Source organism: Dermacentor andersoni, chromosome 1 (assembly GCF_023375885.2).
Source record: "Dermacentor andersoni chromosome 1, qqDerAnde1_hic_scaffold, whole genome shotgun sequence".
In the NCBI taxonomy this organism is placed as follows: domain Eukaryota; kingdom Metazoa; phylum Arthropoda; class Arachnida; order Ixodida; family Ixodidae; genus Dermacentor; species Dermacentor andersoni.
In genome coordinates, this window is record NC_092814.1 from 78,109,067 (window position 1) to 78,134,942 (window position 25,876).

The window sequence follows — 25,876 nt, forward strand, 5'->3', positions numbered from 1 at the left end:
GGGGCATTGATGTGCGGATTAAAAATTTAGGTTGACTAGAAATTTAAAACATTTTTTATGTGTAGTGGTTACATTTCAAATGTGATAATGCATATTTTCAGGGCACTTTATTTAAATGAATACATTTTCATATAACTGCTAGATCGTACTTGAGTTCCCTGTAGTGGCGGAACACAATTATTTCTGGAATAAGCAGGTAATCTAAAATGAAATGGTGGTCTTCACAGCTGGAAAATGCTGCTATTGCAGTATGTTAGCACACAGCCGAAAGAATTACTGAAATGTTTTCTCATTTTATTCATTTCTTGCCTGCGGTAATTTATAATTTAGGCGCTGATAAATTGCTCGTGCAGACCCATCAACTTTTACTAAGCAGAAACGCTGTGAGCCGAAGTGACAATTCTTTTGCGATGTTTTAGGATGAATGTTATAAACTCCTGCCAACCCAAGCAATATCACGCGGTATATATATTACTGAAACAGCCCTGGCTAATGTAGAGGGCCTGTAATTACATAGCTAATTTTATTCGCAGCCTTTGAATAGTGCCCGGAGTAGAACACGTGTAAATCTCTGTGAATTTCACCCAAATTCCACGACTTTGGTTCTATCAAGCCATGCGCGCTGCTTGATCCTGCTAGTCATACCGAGGAACCGCGCTTCTTCTCACTGTTCTAAGTCAAGTATCATTTCCAGCCGGCAGTATTTCTTGCTTTTCGTATAATAAATGCCTATTTTGCTAATGTTTCCTCACGGAATTTCTCGGATTTCACATAAAATATTTCGCACGAAGGCCGCATTGTGTCTAATCTATATGAATTTAGGCTTCTAGTGCTGTAGCAAGTTTTGCTGCAATTTTTTTTTCGATATAGAGTGCAACACTGACTAGGTGGGGGGGTGTAAACTAGGCGGACGGATCCTGCGCATTTTATGTTTGTGTTCTAAGTATTCTCTATTACACCTTCTACAAAATATGCCATATATGTTGAAGTATTAATCAGTGTTATCTGACAAATCTCTTGCAAGAAAATTTCTTGATTCACCCCTTCGAACTCTGCTCAAACTTATAGTTTTTAAATGAAAACACTGTCAATACATTTCTTACCAACATCTCTGATAATATTTCTTTTTATTTTAGAGTGCAAGCATCTCTTCCAAGTAATGGTGAAGTCGCTATGGGTAGTGGTAGGAAATTCAACGAAACCACCGCGTTATCGTGGTCCTCGGGGCCTGACCAGCCCACCGTTATCCAAGCACTGACCAACCTGCCTACCTATGTCAGCTCCCTGCCTTGAAAGCCCTGGTCAGCCCACCGTCCTCGGCACCTTGCCCAATTCCTATCCGGAGGCCCCTGCCTGTAATTAAACTGTTTGAACATAACCTAGCGTCACCCATCTAGGTCCATGGAAAATGCCTGTTTGTGCAAATTTATTCGCAAATAAACTGGCATAAAAGTGAATTTCAGTATTTTATTATTATTTGCAAGTATAGAGGACTTCTACTTCTTGACATATCTTTCTGTCGAACTTTCCTAGCCACTATTGAGGAAGACGGTATGGGGAGAATTCCTATAAAAAATACCGCTAGCAAAAGGTTCGCGGTAAGAATGGCTACGTACTCTAGAGCCAGCGTATCTACTATATTCGTCATACAAAGGGTATTGGCTCAAAGCTGGCATTAATAATGGCAACGATATGGCTCAACACTGGTCCTACGCAGGCAGCACAATGGCTGCTGCATAGGCATAACATTGGTCCAATCTTGGCTTTAACTCTGGGCCAGCATTGGATTGGGTTGCACTTTGCCAATATGCCAACACTAGCTGAAGATTGGTACCAATTTCTGCCAAGATTGGGCCATGCTTGGACCATTGCTGGTGGGCTGCCTGGGCGGCTGCTTGTCTACCGTCAACATGAGGTGCCCAAGAATACTCCAGTGGAACTGCCAATCAATACTTTTATGCAGCTACAGATTTACTATATTTTATCTCCCAACAATCTTCAGACGTTATACTATTACAAGAAACTCGTCTGTCCGCTGACCAAGGCTTTCATTCAAACAAGTGCTTTTGATTGGATAGATAGATTGGATTGGATAGACCGGATAGATCTTCACGAGCTGGGGGATTAGCTTTCTTCATTTAATCTAAATTCTGTCATAAAGCAAACGTTTCACATCATATTCTATCATCCGAATGTGAAATCTTAATATTAGAAATAACTATTCCGAATTGCGCCCCACTCTCTATACTTAATTCCTACTTTCCCGCTGCGGGGCAAGATGTACGCTTACTTAATGTCGCAGTGGCCTATGGCAAAAAGAACATGTTTGCGGCATACTTCAACTCACATCATGTGTCATATGGGGATTCCGCACTGACTCATCTGGAAAACATTTATGGGATTGGACTAATGTTAACAATTTCACATGTTTAAATGCTAAAGTTGCCACTTTCCTGCGTTCACAGTCGCGATCTGTCCTAAATTTGACATTTGCTACCTCAGGCGTTTCCATCTCTTCTTGGGCTGTGGTCAATGCTGCCACTATATAGTAGTGACCACCACCCGATTGTCATTGATATGACATTGATATTAACATATACATTGATATGACATTGATATATATATATATATATGGATTGATATTAACAACCCCATGATGTAAAAAAAAAAAACATGCACGGACTCTTGTGGGCTATGGGGCACTTGTGACAATGAATTGCAAGGAAGCCATCCGGCGGAGGCTTAACTTTATTGGAGTGCTCCCTAAGCATATTATTAATGCATCTGCCGGTTTGTCCGATATAACTCTTTCCACAGGGCGACGGAATTCTGTAAATAACGCAGGTCCTACAGTTATCGTGCCCTTTTCTGTACTGCTTTTCGCACGCGTCCTTTATTGTACCATAATTGTAACACCTTTTCATTCTTTTTGAGAACACTGAGGAGTGCAGTCAAGAAACAAAAAGGAAATCATCAAATAACAACGAACTTGACTTAAATATAAAGAAAACACAATATATTATTTTCCGCCCCCAAAAAAGCCCTTGAATCATCACGTCCAACTACAGATCTATAATACCAATCTATCGCCAACAAATTCTTGCCGCTTCCTGGGCGACTGTTTCAAATATGACTTAACATGGACAGAACATGTGGATCAGGTTCGTTTGAAAGCATCTAGGTCTATCGGTTTGTTGCAACGCGTAAAATATCTTTTACCTCTGCGTTTGAGAAAACAGATTTACTTTTCCGTAGTTCACTCCTATTCTATGTACTGTCAGCTAGTTTGGGGTACATGTAACAAATCAGATTCAGACCGCCTTTTCTCGCTTCAGTTCAGGGCGTTGAAGACGGTATTCCGTTCCGCACCTGTTACCAAAGAATCCCTGTACGACGCAGTTAAGGTACTGCCGTAGTATCACCTTTACAGTTTCTCATTGGCTGTACTTATTTTTCATAACATTAAGCATGATTTTACATCCTTCTGCACTAAGTACTTAAACAGGAACCTTACCCATAACTTGCGCACTGTATCTATGGTTTGGTCGAAGTCACGCACAAATTATGGTACTCAGATCATAGACAACCAAATAGTTACACTCTGCAACACTTATCCTGCATCAACTGAGGAGTGCAGTCAAGAAACAAAAAGGAAATCATCAACTGCATAAATGATTGCAAAACCCTTTCTCAATTTAAGAAAAAAATGAAAATGATGCTTTCTTCTCCTGCCTCTTTTGCTTAGAATTGCACCTTTCTTTTATCTTGAGCAAGTGCAATTTGAATGATTATCTACATCATTGTTTCTTTGAATTAGAATGATGTAATCACTGTATAATATCAAATCATAGGATAATTTGTCATATGTGACGCAGCATTGTATTTCTGAATTTCCACTGATTTCTTTGATCTCACAATGTAGTGCAGTATTTTCTCATGCCGACCTGCTGTCATAATGTGTGATCCCGAGGTGAAGGCCCTGTCAGGAGGCATTGTTGCCTCCTTTTGCCGCGCCTCGTGGACATCCTGTACCACCTATGTATGTCCAAATAAACTGAATTGAATTGAATTGAATATGGTCTTGCTTTTGCAGACAAGCTGATCGGCGTGTTAGGAGCTGTGAATACTATGTAAACTTTCCAAGTAGTTTATCTTCAAATTATGCGATAAGTGGGGGATGTATGTAATTACGACGAAATTTTTCTTTTTAACCGACTGTGTGCTAGAGGACGTCGAGAAACCAGCCTCTCCTGACTGCGTTGCTCTGAGCAGTGCTTCAGCAATTGACACAATCAAATTGCTTGGAAACCCAGCCTCACTCAACCGCACTAACTGTTTTTGAAAACTGGAAGATATTAAGTTACGTCACATAGGGTTAGGAGAGGTGGGGTGGGTCATCTTTGGGTCGGGACTTCCGCATCTGAATGCTAAATTAGCATTCGAGCGTCAAACTTGATGATGAATATGTCGGAATACAAACGCTTTAGAAGAAAAAAATTGACTCGCCATTCCGACCCTGCAAGCGAAAGTGGATGGCCAGCGAAGCTGTTAGAAAACCACTCAAATGCCGCCGATGGGGATATGAAATGCTTTAATTTTTTGACTAGTCTTAGCACAACACCATTGTTGAGCATTATGATTTTGCACTCTTCGACGCTCATCGTATTCACGCTGCTCTTCGGGAGGCTTAACTTTGCGTGGTCTACCCATAGCGGTCTTGCAATGAACTGAATGAGTTGCCAGGCAGGTCTCCCTTTTATATGTGAAGTTTGGTGACGACACTCACTGATTCATACGCTGCTGTTGCCCCTTTCCCACCGGAGCAGCTTATGCAACCGTAATATTTGCCGGGAAACACACGCGGAGGAAAGCAACGTGGCTCGTATTGTTCACAGGCGCCTGCTCATCCATCATGCGGTTTTGGCGCTTGTTTTGAGCTTCTTTTTATTGAAATGAATACTGAGCTGTGTTTTGTATGCCTGATTCCAAAGGTCATATGCACTTTTTTTCGGTTCAAATTTTTTTTTTCTGACGGACACGAAAAATACCGACCAACTAGAGGCTAACAGCTTCCCTGTAAAAGGGAGTTGTCTTCAACATGATATTATTCAAGTTTATAATATAAACATATGCCATTATCACAAAATTCAACAAGTTAACGCATTTTTGTCAATTTGTATTTGCTGAATCTACTTGTTGTATGTGACAAACCTGAAGAAGCACATTTTTTGTTTAAATACTATAGTGATCGTTACAGACAAAGTGACGGTCTGGTCAAGTTTATTCTGGTAAAACCCAATTAAGCTTATTGAACACACAGAAGGCGACGAAACGTCGTGTGGCATGTTGGTTTGTTGATGCAGCATCCTGGACTGTGGCGTCATCTCGCTGCATTCGAATGGCACTTCACGGGCGCATGTCGCCGTCCGTGAGGATGCAAAGTCTCTCACAAATTAATGTCAGTTTGCTCAATAACTGACAAAAATAATACGATCAGACCAGTGGCAGATGGTTCTGCATGCGCGTGGCTTCAAATTCGGAATAAAAGAAAGTTTAGGTCAATGCCTATGTTTATTACTATGTGCAGAAAGCCATTGAATGACCAGTGGACCACAGTGAACATCCATGGATAGCTTTGATTACACTGGCGAGTGCAAATGAGCCTGTGAGATATTTATTTGCGACTAAGCTTTAGAAGCTGAATTCCTCGACAAAGAAAGAAAAGAACAACAACGTATGATCAAGACAGCAGTATACAAGCTTACGAACATACGGCACATAAATTTGGGTTATCCTTCTGTGCCCTTGGTATGAGTACGAGTCAGAGGGAGTCACGTAGGTTGACGCTAGGTGCTGGCCTTTCGCCACTCGCAAATGCCGCGCACGAGGGACTCGCTGCGACCGGCAAGCTTGACCCAGCCGGCACGGACGCCGACGCACGAGGATCCGAAGCGTGGGCTGGTTGCTTGACGTCAGGAGCGCCAAGCGTCTCGAGGCGGTCGCCAGTGGGCGCGGCGGAAGACGTGGTCTTTGGGAAGAACTCAGCAATCGGCTAGGTGGACGGGAATTGCGTGCTCTGGAGGGGACCTTCGCCGGCTGCCTTTACGAGGTTCCAGACATCGCGAGCTCTCGCCGGCAGCTATTTATACTGCTTCCTCGGCGGCACCGGCGGCGCGCTTTAAAATTAGCACCTTTTTGGCTGTTCCAAGAGCATGCGCAGTGCAAAAGTGACGACTACCAGAGAATAACAAATGAAAAAAGAATCAGAAACAACCCGAGCAAGCGAAGAGGCGAGAGGGCGCAAAAAAAATATCCCTCAACGTTGTTTGGCTTCAGAGCGGTGGCGGCGGTGCTTCGATTTGCAGCAAGTTCACGGAACTCGGATCGCCCGGAACCAGCGCCAGGACACGCACGCGACGCTTTGAAATCCGCGCTCGACAGGAAACACGCGGGAAGGAGCACGGCTCGCTGAAAGTTCGCTGGTTCCGTAGGACACAGTCCTTAGCGGGCAGCCATGTTTATCCTGTAGGCCGCTTGGTTGCTCTCAACTGCTCCACCCTTTATACTGTGCGTTTCGTGCACCTGGGCATCCAAAGGTGAGCATCTTCTTTCATTTATTTTTGCTATCTTCATTTTTACACGCCAATGAAGGGGTCGCCACCTTCTAGCTGTCGTCATGATCTCGCTTTCTATGTGTTATCTGTTTAGTGCCTGATTGTTTTGTTCATTTCAGGTATGAAAGAAGGCTGGTAAAAACGCCGCATGCGTGTCGTTTTTCAGAGACATTACGCTGTAGCGATGCGCCTCGCGTTCTGCGTTAGAATTTTCTTGATATGTGAATTTATGCTACGGCCAGCTTAAGACAATTCGTTTGCTTCTAGGCATGGTCTTGCATGCAGTTCGGCAATCTCGCCTCCTGGGCGCTTTGTAAGTTTACTTTGGTCAGGAGCTGTTTTTATTCCACTTTACTTCCTCACCCGTAAGGGCATACTCTTTGCTTTTATTTTTGTTTTAAAGTACAACTTTTATACGAATGGAACCCAATCGGGATGAGCTCTTGTACCTGGCCCTTGATGTCGTACTTTAGAACACCTAGGAGCAAAAATTATCTAGGGAGGGTCGATTTAATAAGACGGAAAGTTGGACGAGTTGGTGAAAATGCATAGTGTAACAGCGGAAACGGACAACACACAAAGACGAAGAAGGCCGCGGGACAAGCTCTGTCCCGTGGTCACCTTTGTATTTGCGCGTTGTCCATTTGCGCTGTTGCTATCTGAAGGTTGATCCAGTTTTTTGTTGGGTGTTGTTCGTCTTCTAAGCATTTTAGGAGCTTAGATGGCGTCATGCCGTACTGACAGCCGGTTTTACAAGGTTCTTAAAATATTTTTCGCTCATTTCGGCAAGGAAATCTGACAGCCATGGCTGTAGGATTTCCCTTAATTTGTATCAGGTCGAGATTACTTCGTTATATTACATTATGTTGAGCTCTAAGCTGTAGTCCTTGCTAAGACCCATGCGTTATAGAACACTAGGTATATATCAAAAGAACAAGAGCGTTTGGGTGTAAGAAAATGAAAGCTGTCTCTATAGGGAGCGCCTATTTGCGTTCGAGTGCGAAGTTCATTTCCGGTTTCAAGGTACGAGGTCTAAGGCGGAGACTTGCTGGTTATTTGTCAGGATCGAAGGTGTCACATTTTCTTACGACAAAAGGCAATGTTTTGTGCGAGCACTTTTGCACCAGTACATTTTCGGCTGCAAGTGTCGCTGCTGATGCCGACGCGAGACTTTTCGCCTATGGCGCGCGGAACTTCAGCGTGTTTTCTGACCACGATTTTCTTAGACTGAACGTTACCTTTTTGCCTCTCGGCCTAAAACTACCTGCTTTTCCGGATGTACTTGCAATGGCCTCCCTTTCGTTTGATTTGAAACTAATTTTTGAAACACTAATATCAAACTTTGTTTTTTATGCATTGTCTGGACGCCTTGCTGTTCCGAGAGACAGCTTTTTGAAACATTCCAGACCAATCCTCATTCGACATATACATTTACGGAGAAGCAGACAGGAAAATAGGCATTTCTTTCTAGTCCCCTGTGATAGGCTTCAATTCATGCCGTTATACGAGAGTGCCACCATACTTTAAATTTTACCTCAAATATTCGCATCTGGTCAGGTTATTCGGCTTTTAGTTGAAGTATACAAGGCAGAACAGTTTCAGATCCAGAAAAAAAAATAAGCACTTCTTCGTTTGTCGAATACCAAGCTGCTTTATTTGTCATATAAGAAGAGAAAGGAAGTTGGATATTAGTGTTTTCCTCAGGTACGGTTCAACATGTGGCTTTAACTATAAGGATAATTGCCTCTCAGTAATGTGCTGGCGCATTCTAGAGACGTATTGTATCCGCATGCGGTTTGTCCGGAGAAAACACAAATATTCTGCCAGGTTTCTCGGCGAATAAGATACCTAACGTCTTGTATCTGTTTTCACTGGTACAATGAACAATCTTAAGTGGCAGTAATCTCTTGTATGCGGCGCCCGTTTCTGCCATGCCGTATGCTTGAAGCCTTATTTGAATTGCAGACATTCCATTCACGCGTTCCTGTTGAGATGTCTGAGGATAAAACCCTAGGCGCTTGAAACAAATAAATGAAAGCCAGGAGATTTGTGAGACTTTGACAAATCATATTCGAAATTCCAGTAGAGTAGTTCGAGACAAAAGGCCACGGGCGCCCGGCGCGCTCCTTGTATCCTCATAACGCATCCCAGACAAAAAAAAAAAAAAAAAAAAAAAGAAAAAAGAAAAAAAAGAAGCTGGCTTCTGTGGAGTTCTACTGGAACCAGCGAGCCTCGCACATTTTTCTCGCCAATACGCGCAGCACCGAGTCACAATCGGAGCGGCGCGTTGAAAGTGGTATACGGCGTACAAGTAAATTTCCCAAATTCACGCTTCTCAATTTAGAAAAGTCTTTCCAACGGTTGATATTAAATCTAGGTGGTCTCCCATGTATGTGTGCAAAGGTTCAAGCAGAAATGTCTAACTGTTTGTCTACGACACCTATTATTAAAGTTTATTCTGCTCGAACGAGCGTTTTAGGTTCTTCGACGGCAATTTGGAAATTTTCTTATGCGCGCCTAATGCGCCTGCAACACTGAAATTGTACTTGACGCACAATCTATTCTTAGGAAGTTTCATCTTGATACACCCAGTTATTCGCAAACATTTTAGCCTCCCGCCATGCATCGATGAGAGCTACACTGTCTAAAAATTTGATAATTTTTAGACAGTGCCTCGAAAGCGTCTGCAACCTTGAATTTCCTCCATTGTGTTCATCCAAAGACGCGCTTTATGTCTATAGCAAGTTTTATCTTGATACACGTGATAGTTCTGAAGCGACGCACTATGCAAAGTGCAACAGAACTTCGGCAATTTTCCAACAGGCGCCTAATTACCCAACACAATTAAAGTTTTGGTCACACATCACTTTGGATATGCGCAACATTTTTTAAATTTTAGTTTAAACCAAATTTTTTTTTGCATATAAGTGATATGGAGTAACTCGAGGCATACTGCTTCTCACCTGTCCAATTAAATCTCATTTAACCCTGCCCAGCCTATCTCTCCAGAGAGAGAGAGAGAGAGAGAGAGAGAGAGATAAAAGGAAGGCAGGGATGCTAACCAGTCAAGAGTCTGGTTGGCTACGCTACGCTGGGGGAAGGGATAAGGCCAATAGAAAGAAGGGAGAGAGAGTGCATGACATTGACACAGACTAAACAATTCGCTACACTCGGACCTGTGGCCTGCCTGTACCGACGCGAAGACTGTGGTCGAGAGTTGCCTTCACGATAGCTTATTCAGCAGTAATTGGAATGACTGACAGTCTTGCATCTGATGTCTGCGACTGCGTGGAGAACATTGAGCGCCTATATCATGCCACTGTCTTCAGTTTGAAGCACAAAAACAACCTATGTCCAGCGCATTCAGAAAACTAGCTGGCCGTCTTTTAAGTGAACAGATACTAATAGAACGCCGTCCCCACCTATCATCGGCTCAGAAGGCAGTGAAGGCACTTTTGTGCTAAGAACGTCTGGCTTGCGCGAGCGCCTTTGACTCTGTAGTGCTTCCCGTGCACATCTATTTATCCCCATCAGAGAGATAGAGAGAGAGAGAGAGAGAGAGAGAGAGAGAGAGAGAGAGAGAGAGAAAGAAATTGTGTCGAAAACGCAGGGGGTTAACCAGGAGAGCTTTTAAATTTTTACCCTGCACTGGGGAAAAGGTAAAGAGAAAAGAAAGACGGAAAGAATAGCGGAGACATAACGGGCGCGAGAAAATGAAATAGAACAGGTGGAGAACGTGTGTGGACACTATACAGTCTCTCTGATAGACCACTTTAACGTAAAATCTTCAAAGTTATCTCGATCAATTTTCATCCGTATTTGGAGCGGATGTTTGAAGCGGACGTTTTGGACTAGACATTGTTCCCGCCGCATCTTATCGCAATAAGCCCTTGTGAGTAAAAAAAAGAAAAGCGTGGGATTGAGTGCCACGACTGGAAAGACTGGCGCTGCCGTCGGCGTGATGTATCATGAGAGATGACGTGGACACTGCTGTCGCAGTGGCTGCGCCGGCAGCAGCTAGAGGAGCGGGATTGAAAACGAAAGTTTTTATTCTGAGGTGAAAAAGGCGCGTAGACGATGACGCACATAAGAGATATACATACACAAGTTTTTAACCACGCCATGGGAGCCTTAGCCGCGCTGTGGTTCACAGCCCAGTTACGATAAATAATAAGACATTGAAGGATTCAGAGAAATATTGGCTCGTCCTGAAGTTCTATCGCACGTCCCCGTGCGCGACAAGTTTCCTATCATTGCATTACGAAAGTATTTTCGAATGGCACTTGCAAGCGTTCGCGCAATGATGATTGCTTATGACCTGTCAAATACTCATATGCTGTCACCTAAAGCTTACAGCATGGTGTATGTGCGTACGTTATGTATTTACCGTGCGTTGATGACGAAAAAAAAACTGCATAGGAGTTGGGACAAGAGCTGACAGAACCGCGCTTTATCCTGCCAGTCCTTATTGTCCCTCTTTTCCCACTGTTTTTCCGGCGTGAAGGCGCACAGATGTTGTCAAGTTCAGGCTCTTTGACAATTTACCATGTTCTATGGTTTCTTTTATTGATTTCTTTTTTAAGGAATTGCTTCTGAAAGCGCAATTCAGCTTGTTCAGGAGAATTATCTGAATATGCGGACATGCACGAAAAGGCGCAATGTACAGGTCGCAAATTAGAAAAATTCACTGATTAACTTTGTAAATATTCAGTTTATGTTACCTGTTTAAACCGTGAAATTGAGCAGCAGTGAAGCCATCGGCCCTATAACGAAAACTATTCCAATATGTTTTTATTCCAATCTCCTGACGCCAAATTTGCGTAACTACCGACGTAAGAATCGGGCGGTGACCCGCATGATCATCTGAACAGACCAACCAAACACTCTCCTCGTTCATAGGAGGTCACTTTTGTTTGCTTGAAAAGCGAATAATATTTCATACAATGAGCGGCTTGTCTTATCTAATTGGCTGACAATAGGCGAGGAGCACGCTCAAGTGGAGAGGGATTCGATGGGGCCGAGCCAGTGCACTGAAAATCGATAACCGGATGAAGAGGGTGGTGCCGGCGTCTGCGATTGGTCCGCTTTCCCTTACTTAGCTTGCGGTGGTTGGTCGAAAATGGCGGTGGCATGCAACGGAAGCTTAAAAATGACGGTAAAACGGATCCTCAGCAAAGAAGATTTGGAAGAACGAGGTCGTAAACGTGCTGAAAGTGCTCGAGAACGTTATACGGCCACGCAGAGAATTTCATAATACGCAAATAAACCCATGCTTTCCGGCAGGTGCGAGTAGCCAGTGCCTCAGCGATCGGCGGCAGCCATCTTTTATTCCTTTCGGAACGGGGCAGCCTGAGGCTATTCAGAAAAAAATTCAGTTTTATTCGGCATATTAATGCATCTTTAACGCGTACACGTCACTTTGACGTGGTGAGTCTTCGCGGTTTTGTGACGTAGCATGACAGGCAGGTGAAGTGGGCGCAGCCCGAAAACTTTTGACCAATAGCCGAGGGCTAATCGCGAAAAGACGCCCAATCAGAAATAACTATTTTTCTTTTGTTCGGTCAAATCGTGCATAATCAGTGTGTACACGTCATATCAGATGGGGAGGCATCGTGGTTTTCGTGACGTCACGTGACAGAACGGGGGAAGTGGGGGTGGTCCAAAAAAGTTTTTGACCAATCGCGGAGGGTTGATTGCAGAATCGGAATAGAAAAGTTTGGAATAGTTTTACGTTATAGCGCCCCATGTCTGCTTAGCAAAATCCTAAGGCTAGCGCCGATTGTGACATATTGATGAGCAAAATGTAGCACGAAATATATTGGCGTTCCTGTTAACAGTTTCATAATAGCCTCCCTCCAACAGTCCGGAATAATACTGCTACGCTAATGGGTATTTTATCACATTTTGGGGACGTAACTCTCGAAAATGATGCTAGTCACGATTTCTTATAGTTCTTTGTTAGAATTTCAGTTTCAACAAATCGGTACCTTAGAAAGGTCATTAATAAAGTTTTTTGATTGGCTAAGTGGAAATTACAACATGTCGTGAAAGTACCTCTTCATGTATTCCACCTGAAGAGACAGAAATGCGTTGTCGTTCACTGGTGATGTTGGGAAAAATTTTTATTCGAATCAAAATAAAGACCGAAGAAAGAAAGGCACGGTCAGTAACGATCGCAGCGAAATCAAAATATCGCGCACCTACGTCCATGCACAAGCGCAGCCGCTCGCTGCGAATGCGTGCGATCGCTGCACTGAGCCGTCATTGGCTTCGCTTTTGCAGACAGCGTATTCTCTCGGAAATGGCTTCTTGTGCGTAAGAAGCCGGTTCGGCGGACCACGTTGCGACGTATACGCACAAAGTAACCGTGCATTGCGATTTGTAAATATTCAGCGTCTCTAAAGCGTTATGTGCTTTCAGTTTGTCCAGGACCAATAATTCGGCGGTGAAAAACTTCCCTCGCTTTGAAGGCACCTACACAAATGTCCGAGAGGGCATCCCGTGATCTGTTTTAATTAAGCGCCGGCAGCCTAACTACGAGGAGCGCGTCATGTTGTTCCCGCATACCACGGGAACGGGGTGCTACCGACAGATGCCACCTGCGTATGTCCTCGCGCCCCCTTATTTATCTGATACAATGTTCAGTCTTCTTTCAAGAGTGTGCTCTATATATTATTGCGATAGCAATTATATGGACACTCCAGGCGCATTTCTGCCGTTGGTGTCGCCGTCGCCGTGAGGTTCCGTATGAGTGAAAGCGTATGAGGGTGAGCCGGCGGACGCGGTTCAATCTCGCGTGCGCAAGCGAGGAACGCAGCCCGGATGCGTTCCCTCTCCTGTCACGCGCCAGACAGGAGGGTCAGGCGAGGGAGAGGGGCGTTCTTCTCCGGCGGCTGCTAGGGTGCCTCGATGTCCTCCTTGACGGCCGCTTCGTACAGAGAGGAGACAACCGCGGCGTCTACTACGGCGTTGATCACGCAAATCGCGGACGCCGTAGTAGACGCCTTTAGGATGTTTCACATGGCGCGATTGGGGCGAAAAAAAAAATCGTTCTGCCGCGCACGTCGCAGAGCGATTGTCACTGACAGCTTTCACATGCGTCTGTGGCAGCGCGATTTCCGTCGCAGCGATGCGCAGGATTGCCCCCTGCTCACGAAGTATCCATGCCTGCATCGTTAAATAAAAACAACATGGAAACTAGTCAAATATTCGAATTTTCCTATTATTATTCGATAATAGAATAAGTACATCATTTTTAACGTTTAAAACCGTTGAGACATTACGACAGCTTGCAGATGCGGTGAGTGAGACGCTGCACAACACCGCAAGTATGAGCGTGCGGCTTGTGCCGCGTCGGTGGGGTGGTTCCGTTTAGTACACTCTAGTTTCGGTGTTACTATGGAAGCCACTACTTTCTTCCTGGATGAGTATTTGCTTTTGCAGAAGAACAAGCTACTATTAAGTGTGCATGTATAAGCAGCTGGCACAATTTGTAGCGATGAAGAGGTTGACGACGGTGGTGATCAAGTGGGTGCGCGCCTTATGTTTAAGCGGCGTCCTTCTCCCGACCTGGAGAGCGTGCAGCGTCTCCTTTTAAACGAATTGTGTAAGCGGAAGAAAAAAAGAAATCTTTATGAAGCTTCTAAGCCGTTGGCGCTGGTAGGTACGCACTATTAAAACATAGCTAAAACTGGCGCGCGACATTGCTCCACAGAGCTAGCAACGCGTGGTAAAACAGGAAAGCGCCTATTTTGACGGCGCTTTGTTTCGCCACACATTGCCCCTCCCACATCGCACCGATCGCTGCGACTCAGCGACGGCGCGAACAACTTGTTGGGATCCAGTCGCGGGGAGCCCACGACGTCGCGGCGGTAGCTGAGCGACGGAATTCGCTGTGTCGCTGACTGAAAATCGCGCCATGTGAAACAGCCTTTTGGCGGACGCCGTAAGGACGTGTTGCCGGCGCTCGTGGGTCTTGAAAGCGAACTGCGACATGGCCAAAGTGCGCGCCCGCGTGGGCCTAATCTTCAATGCGATCTGCGATGTTTGCAGAGTGCGTGTAGTGTCGGTAGTTTCGTATGCGCTGTGCTTTCGACGTTTGGCTCGCGTTGAAGCGACAGATGCACGGAGGTCAATTGGCTCGCGGCTGCTGCCGCGATTCCCAACTCCAGCGTTTTCACAGACAGTTCCCGCTGTCATCGAGCGAGATGTGTTCATGTTTACCTGTGCGCGCGTGAAACCGTGCTGGTTAATTTAGTTAAAACACGTTGACGGGCTTGGTTTGAATCCATGATAGAACGTGTAACCGCGACTGAACAAGGACATAGAAAGAAGCAGACACACAAAGATAGCGCTCTCTCTGTGTGTCTGTTTCCTTCTACGTCCTTGTTGACTCACGCTTACATATTCTATCATTGTTAATTTAGTTAGTAAGCGAATGTTTACAAGTTTATACGGCTGATAAAACTTTCGCATAGAAACGAAGAGGACACGCAGGATTTCTTTGTGTTGCTTATCATGGGAGATCGTCGTTAGTACAACAATACGAGGGGATGAAGCACGAGGCAAATCACATGTGCAAGTGCGGTTGAAGAACGCATCCGCGGATCGGATAATAAATATCGACGAAGCGTAAGGTTAGTCAAACTGCAGAGTAAACATTCACACGCCGATGTCAAAGAACGAGGAATGGAAATGAGGAGGCAATCGATTTATCGATATTACTTGTAATCCGCATCTTGTAGCCCGTTACATCTATTCAATTTGCGACAAATATTAATAAATTGCGTTCCTCTTGAAGTTGGAGTCTCTTTTTTGACTCACTTGTCTTACGTGATTCTTTTATGATGTCGCTAGATAATTCTTGTCGTTGTGGTCCGAATCACATGGTAAAACAGTATAGTGTTATTTTATTTTTTTCGACCTTGTAAGCATTGTGGCACTGAGCCAACTTACTGCTGTTTTACAGGGATTGGAGGAACATGACAAGGCTGGAAAGAGCGTAGCCGTCAACATGTTTGCAAGAAAAGACGTAGGAGGTGAGAAATTCGTCCTGCGAATACCTTGAATTATCTTTTGCGTGTCTTTTCTGTCTATATTTTTTTCCCCCGGGCAGGCAATAATTCCGCAGGGAACGGTAAAACGCGTTCAACACGGTCTTTCGGAACGGAAGTCCTTTAGTTGAGTTTTCAGCTTACAGTGTGTATCTTTTCTGCAGGAACTACTCGCTGGTAGTAATTCGCACTGGTCACTGGATGCCACAAATGCAGAGTTGATGAAATTTTGCACTTGTGACTTCGTGATGGTGGGAAAGCGCCTAAAGGTGCGCGTGCGCGTGTGAGGTGTGGTTATAAATTGCTGGCGGCGAAGTCCGCGGATTTTTGATCACGCGATTTGTCGCAACTGTTTCTTTCCTTTTTGTTATCTTACTGCAATTCAGAGACAACGTTCTTTTTTTCGCCGAATATTATACGTGCTATCTTTTTTTTTGCGTCAGTGGCTCATAAGATTATGTTATTTGCAACTGCGGAATCGCTTTCATTTCCGATTTACCATTCACTTCAGCTGCAACGCACACGATAGGGCAGTGGGCACCCACTCATTCCGGTATGTTTAGACTATGCAGGAAGTGATTGCTGCTTGGCGGTGGCGTACTTGCTGCGTGAATTTGAACGCACGCGAGACAAGTGAATGCAAGAACTGCCGGCACAGGATTACTATAACTAATAGACAGTATTATGTGACATATCGCTGGCATATACACAGCGATATCTCTGTGTAGACGAAGCGATGTCACATAGTACTATCCGGTAACCGTTACATTATACCTGCCCTAATGTAATATGTCGTCCGGTTTAATGTAACGTTTCCTTTCGCTGTCTCACTGTCGCTGTGAACACCACTGCCGAGTAGCGGTCACAGCGTTCTGTGTGGTGCGATGCGATGCGAACCACCAATACGGATACCTTTACAGAACAGACTCATACTGCGAGTTAAGCAAGCCGTGAGGCCTCAGCTGGCAAGACCAAGCATGTCTTCATCGCATCAGGCTTGACGTGGCTTACACCAGCGACTTTAAGTGCAACCTTCAGTCATTAGACACGCCGATGTGTTCAGTGCAATGTTCCTGAAGACTTGCAGCATGTTTGTGTGAGCGCAGTCAATATTCATCGGACAGACAATTTATGAAGGCTGCGTTGTAGTTTTTGACCCGACTTCAGCTCAGTACTACGCTATATTCCTGACCCGTGGCGAAACACTGCTTATGCACTGCGTGCAATGAAAGAGATAGTAACATCTTTGAAAACTACGGGCCTTACTGAGACTTTACTAACAGGTGAAGTGTGCGTGCATGTCTATGGATGTATGTGCCATTTGTGCTTGTGTCTGAGCACTGTCGTCTACACCATAACTTTTACCCATCACCTGGAGTAGCATGCCAGGCCGTCAGCCAGGCAGACTTCTCCAGCTTTTATTAAAAACAAAATATACGATGTACAAACAAATATCTCCTTTTCGTTTCACTCGATGCTATTCCTTTCTTATCGCCCGCCGCTCACGGTCGCCCGATCCCAGAGATAACGTGGATGGAGCGCTGCCCGGACCGCGCGAAAAGCGCGAAAAGAAGTAGCTTTGTAATATAAAATCATCGCATTATACCGTGGCCTATAGAACCCAGTGTCGGGCATAAGTTTCGCTATGGGCGCACTCCCGCGTGGAAACGAAAAATAAGAAGCGGTGGGTAGGGGGGGGGGGGGGGGGACCGGGGGGTTGCATATGTATACTTCATCGGCGTTACAATTTATGCTTACAGTACATTCGAAACATGTCACGGCTTATATTGGAGAAATCGAATTCATACGCATAATCATGCAACCAGTCGTGCTGGCCGGTGGACCGTGCTCAAGTCACCATGCGATGGCACATACATATATAAGCGTAAACTACGACGTTTACACGCGTTCTCTCCGCTTTTTTCCCTTGCATTTACTGATGAGCCACCCAGATCCGTTACGTGAAGGTTAGAATAAAATAAAAATTTGGGAGGACGCTAAAGCTTCGCCTTTAAGAGTGTAACGCCGATAGCATTCAAAAATCCCTGACTGCTTCTCACGCTTCGCGGTAACTGCAGTTTATGTAACCATTAATGTTTTCCTGGAAACGCTGGCGGCAAGCTCCATTCACTAAGGCGAGCTTTCTGGTTCTCTTTCTGATGGCGTTGCAAGGAACCGAGGGGACCGCGCCGCTCCTACTAAGACACACCTCAATCGGCAGTTAAAAAAGGGTTTCGTGTTTGAGTTTCCGCGTAACAGAATTATGTTTCCTCGTAGATTCAAATTACGACCCGACGCTATCATGTCCGTAGGGTGTGTGTAAGTCATACTTTACGAATTGTCTGACGCATTTTACGTTGAGAAATTCAATTAGTTCAGTAACACCTATGCGCCACGCGGAGGGCCCGCGTGGTTCGAGATGATTCTCTCGACCACGGACGCCGGCGCCGACGCCGTATTTTATGTTCTACGACACCGGGCCCTTAAGGCTATCACGCTAATAAATGAATAAATCGGATGCTTTGTATTAGCAGAATGAGCACTTTGAGCTTACCTTGCTTATGAAATAGTTTTGCTGCCCATGTTCAGACAATTCATGCATAAATTGCACACTGAAGTGTTTTAGTTAAAAGTACGGCTGATAGCAGCTTTTATGCGATGCTTTATCGACGCCTTACTCCGAATGTATTATTGGATAAAATTTAGTTTTTAGCGGTAAAGATAAATTTGATTTTTTTGAAAACGGTTGGTGACACTTGAGATGGAATGAACCGTAAGAATTTGCATTTGCGCACGGCATCGAACGAATTAATTTTTATCGGTAAAAATAGATAGATAGATAGATAGATAGATAGATAGATAGATAGATAGATAGATAGATAGATAGATAGATATATAGATAGATAGATAGATAGACAGATAGATAGATAGATAGATAGATAGATAGATAGATAGATAGATAGATAGATAGATAGATAGATAGATAGATAGATAGATAGATAGATAGATAGATAGATAAATAAATAAATAAATAAATAAATGTAATGAAACGCCATTTGCTGCTCTCAATGAGAATATTGGTATTTTCTTTTCCCAACAGCTTCTGCAGTTGCTCGTTAAACCCTTTTTCTGCGTGCTCGTTCGCATGAACTGTTTGAAAATAACGTTGTTGCAACTAAAGTGAAATTTAAATCGAGGGAGCGAAACCATGGGCTTACGTTCATAGTGAATGCGCAAAAGCAAATAAACAAGCAGGCAAATGGATTATTTAGGTACATCCCACTTTTGGCGACATAATTGCGCCACTGGTCCCAATATAGACGGCCCCGCAATGCTTTATTTCTCATCGCGATTTTGCTGCGCAATTTCTGTACAAACTTCGGCTTTATTCATTCATTTATTCACCCACCGACGCTCAGAGTACACGAGCCACTAACTCTGCACTAAATGTCGGATCGTGTCTTTTCGCTCGACCACTTCGCTGTGAGTGCTCGCTTCTCAACGCTCTGCCGCACGTTCGCGATAGAGTGCTTCGCGCACAACGGTCACACGCGCAGCAGCCTTATTTCCATTCAGCGGTGTCCGAACGACGCTGTTACAGAAGAGCCTGCTGGCGCACGTTTCACTTGCAATTTCATTCGACGTTCGATCAGACAGTGAGCGTCACGTTATGGCAGCTGAGGTACGTCGGGAATGGCACGCAGTGCACTTGGTAGGCCGCAGCCTTGAACAGATAGGTGCCGTTACGAATGGCAGGTAGAGTGACGTTCCTATAGGCAGGCGTAAACCAAGTTCCCCAGTGGGGAACTCGGCGGCGTGTCGGGGTAGGCGGCAGCACGCGGCTGTTGAAGCTAGTTGAAGCATCGTCAATCGCTGCAAGAATGAAAAGCTGGCCGGTTCTGGTTTGAGACTAAGCCATGTTCTAGCAGAAAAAGAAAGAAAAGACGCGGGCGAGCAAAATAGAACGACAAGACTTATCTTTCTTCACTCTTTTTTCTTTCTCTCTAGAGCAATGCTTAGCGTAAACAAGAAAAGTAACCACGGCGCGTCTTGCAGACAGACCACCTAATGCGCCATCACGTGACGCGCAGTTGGTGCACTGTACAACGCGCTTGGCATTTTGTGCACATAGTTTTTGACAGTACGTCGACGATGCCGCGAAGGCGGCTGGTGAGGCCACATGACAACTGCCGCTGTATAAGGACAGAGAGAGAAACTCAAAACAGACACTGAGGCTGACAACTCCACATGCGGTCGGCTACTCGAGCGCAGTTTAAAGAGATCAACTCAAACTCACTTAATGGTCCACAGGAAGCATATTTTAATAGAATCACTTGAACACACAAAATCACGCTATGCAACATTGTGCTATAGGTGCTATACATTCATTAAAAACTCGGCGTCCTTCCTGAATGACCAGAGTTTGCTCCAAGCAGCGTAATCGATATTATAACATGTGGCTTGGCGCTACAGTTGCACCCTTGTACTACAAGTCAGACATCTAGACGTGTAACGGGCTTTATATTGCACCTCCAACGCTCAGAAGCCTGACTCGAAAGCCTCCCTCTACAGGGTTGAGCAATGCTGATGTGCAATGGAAAACCCACTACGCGTCTTGGTGTCAGACAGCGCGCTTCTGGGCAAACATGACATGCATTTTCCTGGTTCATGCATTGTTCTGACTGTGCCTTTTTGGTGCTTTCATGTACTTGGTGACCTCCGGAGAGAGCTGTCTCTTATACATCACCGAGTTCCACGTAAAACTCCATTGATTTATGCAAAAGAAGTTGCAAATTAACTGTGCACAGACAACAGATGCCTTCCTGCAGATGCGTTCATACCAGCTGGTATGTTAAATATATTTAGGAAATTATGTATGAGGTCATGATCAATGAACTTAGGTTATTCGATGAAGATTGTCCACAAATAGTTGAAAACGTTATTTTCTGCTAATAAATATTCCACCAACGCGTATCTCACACTTTTGTTTTAGGCCGAGACAGTCAGAAAAATATTGAAAATAAATAAATTACCAGGAACTATTGTGTCCTTTCTAGCAGATACTAATAAACACGAAGAATAAACATCCCACGAGTATTCGCGCTTGACAGTAGGGTTTGCAATGTTGCTTGGGTTAGATATGAACGAGAAGAAAGGGGGTTAACCGAGGGGCCCGATTTTTATTAATCATATCATGAGAAGCCAACAAAGGCACCAAGGACAACATAGGGGAAATTACTTGCACTTACTAATTTAGTTAAAGAAATTATAAATTAATGGCAATGAAAGTGGATGAAAAAAAAACTTGCCGCAGGTGGGGAACGATCCCACGTCTTCGCGTTACGCGTGCGATGAATGCGCAAAAGTAAACGCGTAATGCGAATACGTGGGATCGTTACCCACCTGCGGCAAGTTATTTTTTCATCCACTTTTATTGCCATTAATTTATAATTTCTTTAATTAAATTAGTAAGTGCAAGTAATTTCCCCTATGTTGTCCTTGGTGCCTTTGTTGGCTTCTCATGATATGGGTTAGGTTTGTTGTTTTGCTGAACTTGATTCATAGTATGGAAAACGGAAGCTATTAGCAGAGTGCCTCCTTGTAATAAACAGTCCTGCTATTAGTATCCTAATTCTGCACGTCGTTCGTGCTTTCTGATTTTATCCAACGTACCTGACTTCCTTTATCGTTATTTCGTGAGAGCAATAAGCAAGCAACGGCGAGCCTTGCGGTTTTTCTTTTCATCCAAGCGATACCATATAAAGCACAAGTAATCAGAATTATTCTGAAGCGTAGCATTCGAGTTTCCGCCACGAAAGCCAGGCTCTGCTAGATATACTGGACATTAACCTTATATCTTTGGCAAATGAGAGCCAATTTGCATGAGCTGCAATAATTTTTCTCCAGCGACGATCACTTGAATTACGCGCCTGTCCTACCCTGTGGATCTGCCGTGAGTGTATGATGGCAGAGTATAATCGATCCCGCCACAGAACCATTATTTGCGCTAGGCATAAGATGTCGCCACCTGATATTAAAAAGGATTGCAGTCTCGCGGTCTCACTCAAACCACATCGTGTTTGTGAATAAGTCAGCCACATTCGGTCATTCTCTGTCACTAGACACGGCGGCCCAATTTTGATGTGGGCAAAAGAAAAATAAAAAGAAAGGAAAGAAAAAGAAAAACGCTGGCTCGATGAAATGCTAGAGTAAATTACAGAAGTTCAGGATGGCTAAAATCAATCTACAACTCTCTTTTGCGGCGTCTCCTGCGTCTGTTTTCGGGCGTCAATTGACTAACCTGCAGTCAGTCATTTTTCTTGATGTGGTATGCGATCGCCTACCTGTAGCTGAACGCGTTTCCACAGAAGGACAGCAAAGAAGGCCGTAGCTGTGTTTTTTCTTCAAGTGATGTCTGTCCTTCATGGAGTCTATAGAAATTTCTCGCAAAATATTTGCTTGCAGTTCTTTCTGGGTGGCTCCCTTCATAATGAACTTGTTTGACCGATGTAGGAGATTGTGGTGTAGTGGTATAGCGTGGGGATGCTAATGTTTTCCACTTGTATTACACATGTTGCGGCACCTGTTAATTCGTGCTTTCCCAGAAGTGCATTCCTGTACAACCTTCCACCCGTGTTCACAATCTTACGTCATAATGGTTCGTAAGAGGGTATTCCAGCCAATCCTGATGCTGGACATATTAGCGAAGGCGGCCAGCCAATGGCAAATAGCACTTACGAATGTAACGCTCTGTGGATTCGATTAGTCCATTTGCAGCAAATATTTAGCTCAGACGAAACTGCGTTTATTGTGCTTATTCTATGACGTCACTCTTGTTCTAACTATACTGAGTTACGTCAGACAAGAAGCTAAATTGATTGTGTTTTCAAACGAATAAAATATTTTTTCTGGAAGCACGAGACAAATCCACTGACACGAGCGCATTCTGCCAATTAGATTTTTCTGAGAAAGCACATAGATTATAATTAGATACGCTGTACAGGCAAGCGCCTTTACAACGAAGTGCTCGGGACCTCCAAGATCCTTCTGTTGTACAGGTTACTTCATTTTAAAGGTCGCACACCGTATCACTCACAGTAGAGCAGGCTAAGCACGTTCAACAACAACAACAACAACAACAACAACAACAACAACAACAACAACAACAACAACAACAACGACGACGACGACGACGACGACGACGACGACGACGACAACAAAAAACATTTCTTTAAAAACGAATGAAAGAATGTGCGACTGCAGGCAACCTTATTGCATCGAGGTTCACAGCATAACGCGTAGTGCGCGCCGATGGACGCGCCACTGGTGGCAGCCTTGCGCAGAACACACGGGAGAGGTGCCAGCCGCGCGCCGTAGTTTGTTGAGTCGTTGATAGTGCTTCTCTGTCTTATTCACGTTTTCAGAGCAAAATAGGCAACACCCTTCGCATGTGGGGGGTGGCAAAAGCTTCAAGGAATATCGAAGACTTGTTGCAGGGTGGGGGGCTCAAATACCGGCGAAAACGTGCTGGCGATACGGTTCTAATCATTCCCCACAAAGTCTCATCAGCGGGAGAAACGGTAGCAATGGATCGTCGCTACGGCGGGAAGTTTCTTGTTCTCATCCTTTCCTTTGTCGCGTCGGTGTTTTTTTCCACTCGATCATAGTTAGACGCGTAAGCGACGAAGTTCGTCTGCAGTGCAGCATACGGTTTAAAGGCATTTCGCTAAAGTTTGGAATGCCGTTTGCCGCTTATATTGTTTTCCGCTTCTTTACCGCGTTGCGCTAACTAGGCAGCACGACTGCACGAGCACATTGTGTTGTATGTTAAAGCTACTGAAGTTTGCAAGAACTGCTGAAATTGTTGGTTTTATGTGACCCGGTAAATCCTCGCACCACCTGTCACGCATTTCATGTTTTTACATCTATTTTATGCGTGACTTCGCACATGTTTACCATCGCACCCGCTAATGCTTTACACCAAGCAGCGCACGAGTTGAACGGTTCTTGGATAATAGCAGCAGAACTACTTCTGACATGCGCACGCTTGTCAAGTGGTTCGCTAGTGCTACCGTTAGCGCTAGCGCAAAACGCACCTTGGTGACGTCTGCGGAGGGAAGTGGTGGCACTGCAACTTTTTGCAGTGTTTACAGTTGTATCAAGCGCAGTGTTGGAACATCTGTTGTTGTCATTCATGCCGTCGATGCTTTCGACGTTCTTTTCCATCAACCGCCTGAATCTCGGCGCATCCTCTATTGTGGGTATGTGTCACGTTTGAGGCTGATCATCATCAGTGTCATGTACGCCTCCTCTGTGCTGTCGACGCTGATTCCACGAATATGACAACGAAGAATTGCACGCCAACGCACCAACATCTTGTCAAGAACAATTTCTATACGATGCTCATCCTCTTCCACTACAGTATTGTTTGCTCTGGCCTCCAAAACACAGGCTTCACCGCTCTTAGAGCTTATGTGGAGCGCAAAACCTCGCTGTAATTGCCCATCGCTGTTGTTTTGATAGCGCGGTGGTTTGCGCGCATACTCCAAAATGCGCACTGCTCGAGGAACATGGTTTCGAGCCCCAGTAGTGGTGTTTTGTAGATACGCTCTCGTTTTTTTTCGCCCTGTGGCGATGGCGAAGCTGGGGATGACGAGGTTGGCAGACAAAGACGATAATCGTCGTTACGTGTCGTCGATGACGACAACGGCCCTCGTCAGCGTAACGGAATGGATAGACAATGCTTAGTCGTAAAATGACAGCGCCATGAAACGAATTATAAATAGGCAAGCTTTGTTCCCTTGACGCTCTCTACCAACCAAATTTTCTTGCTCTTAGAAAGAAAAAAAAAAAACGCAGATAGGGAGAGACGCAGGATGAATGAAACCGGAGCATGAAATTCATAAAGAAGGGACGAAGGGGAAAGCGTGTTAGAGAGGAATGCTCTCGGCGTTATTAAACTACACCTCCTTTCCATGCAAAATCCGAGCCGCTTCCTTTGTCCGAACCCGAGACGCGCGCTTCTCATCTGCTCTAGCTCCCCACTCCCCCCCCCCCTCCCCTCTATTCCTTTATCTCGTGTTCAGCTGGTGGCTGGCCGCGCCGCGGCTTTTGTCAGAACTTTCTTCCAGCACATCATGTGCGGAGATTTGTGTTCTGTCTCGCCAAAACGGCGCAGCACCCGGAAAGCTAGGGTTGGAGCGTGAGCCAGTCAGGAGCCAGTTAGAATTCCCCGAGATGCTTCCGCTGGAGAACGTGGTCCGTGAATGGCAGACGTCTGGGATGCCCTATTGTCGGCTATCGTGATTGGCCAGTCGTGAATTCTTGTATCGTGTGAACAGCTTTGTGAGTTTAGTTTTTTCCTCCAGACATGCTCGTGGCGACTGTAGCTTGTGATGATGTAGCTAAGTTAATCACTTACGCTGGCGATACTAATATATTTTTTACCAGTAGATCACTCGTACACTTTTAGGTTGAGGAAAATGATTACCTACAAAGGCTTGAGAAATGGCTACACCAAAACAAGCTTATGTTTAATATAGCTAAGAGTAAGCATATAATATTTAAGCCTATTAATAAGCCATGCACAGGTGACATAAACATTATGTTTAAGAACCAACAGCTGGAGTGGGCTGAAACGCAAAAGCTCATTGGAATATGGTTTAAAAAAATGTCCTGGAACAATAACGTCGACAGACTTGCATCGGAACTAAGTAAAACTGTTGGGTGCGTATTTAAATTAAATGCATTTATACCACTGTGGCTAACAAATAAAATATATTATGCCATTTCTACTCATCCTTGTCGTATGGTCGTATGGGGCACAAGAAGTGAAAATCACTTATATAGGTTTGAAATTCTTCAGAAAAAAAAGTGCTCCGTTTATTTGAGAACCATTACGGTAATTAGAGGGAGATATCTAGCAATTCATTGTTCATAAAACATCACATACTCAAAGCGAAACAAGTTTAGGATCGCAGAATATTACTCTAAATTCATGAATACAAGCTTCACTATTCTCCAGTGATGAACCTACTCACAATAACTCACTGCGTAGAAAACGGAATCACTTGCATGGCACTCTTGGGCCAGAAGTGGCCCTTGCGCCATTAAACATTCCGTATCAGCATCGGAAAACGGAATTCGGGTAGCTCCTACAAGGACAGGATATGGTAGAGCACGAACCATGTATGAAGGACCTGTGCCTCT

General features: G+C 44.6%; 1 protein-coding gene across 3 annotated transcripts in view; it reads left to right on the forward strand.

Moving 5' to 3' along the window:
- Positions 1-6,316: 6,316 nt before the first annotated feature.
- LOC126544048 (uncharacterized) overlaps positions 6,317-25,876 on the forward strand; it is a 266,997-nt gene continuing 247,437 nt past the window's right edge. For all 3 annotated transcript variants that reach the window (XM_050191234.3, XM_050191236.3, XM_050191235.3), the window contains exons 1-2: positions 6,317-6,596; positions 15,583-15,652. In XM_050191234.3, coding sequence (XP_050047191.2) covers positions 15,628-15,652 — 25 coding nt within the window. In that variant the 5' untranslated portion in view covers positions 6,317-6,596; positions 15,583-15,627. The remainder of the gene's footprint in view (positions 6,597-15,582; positions 15,653-25,876) is intronic.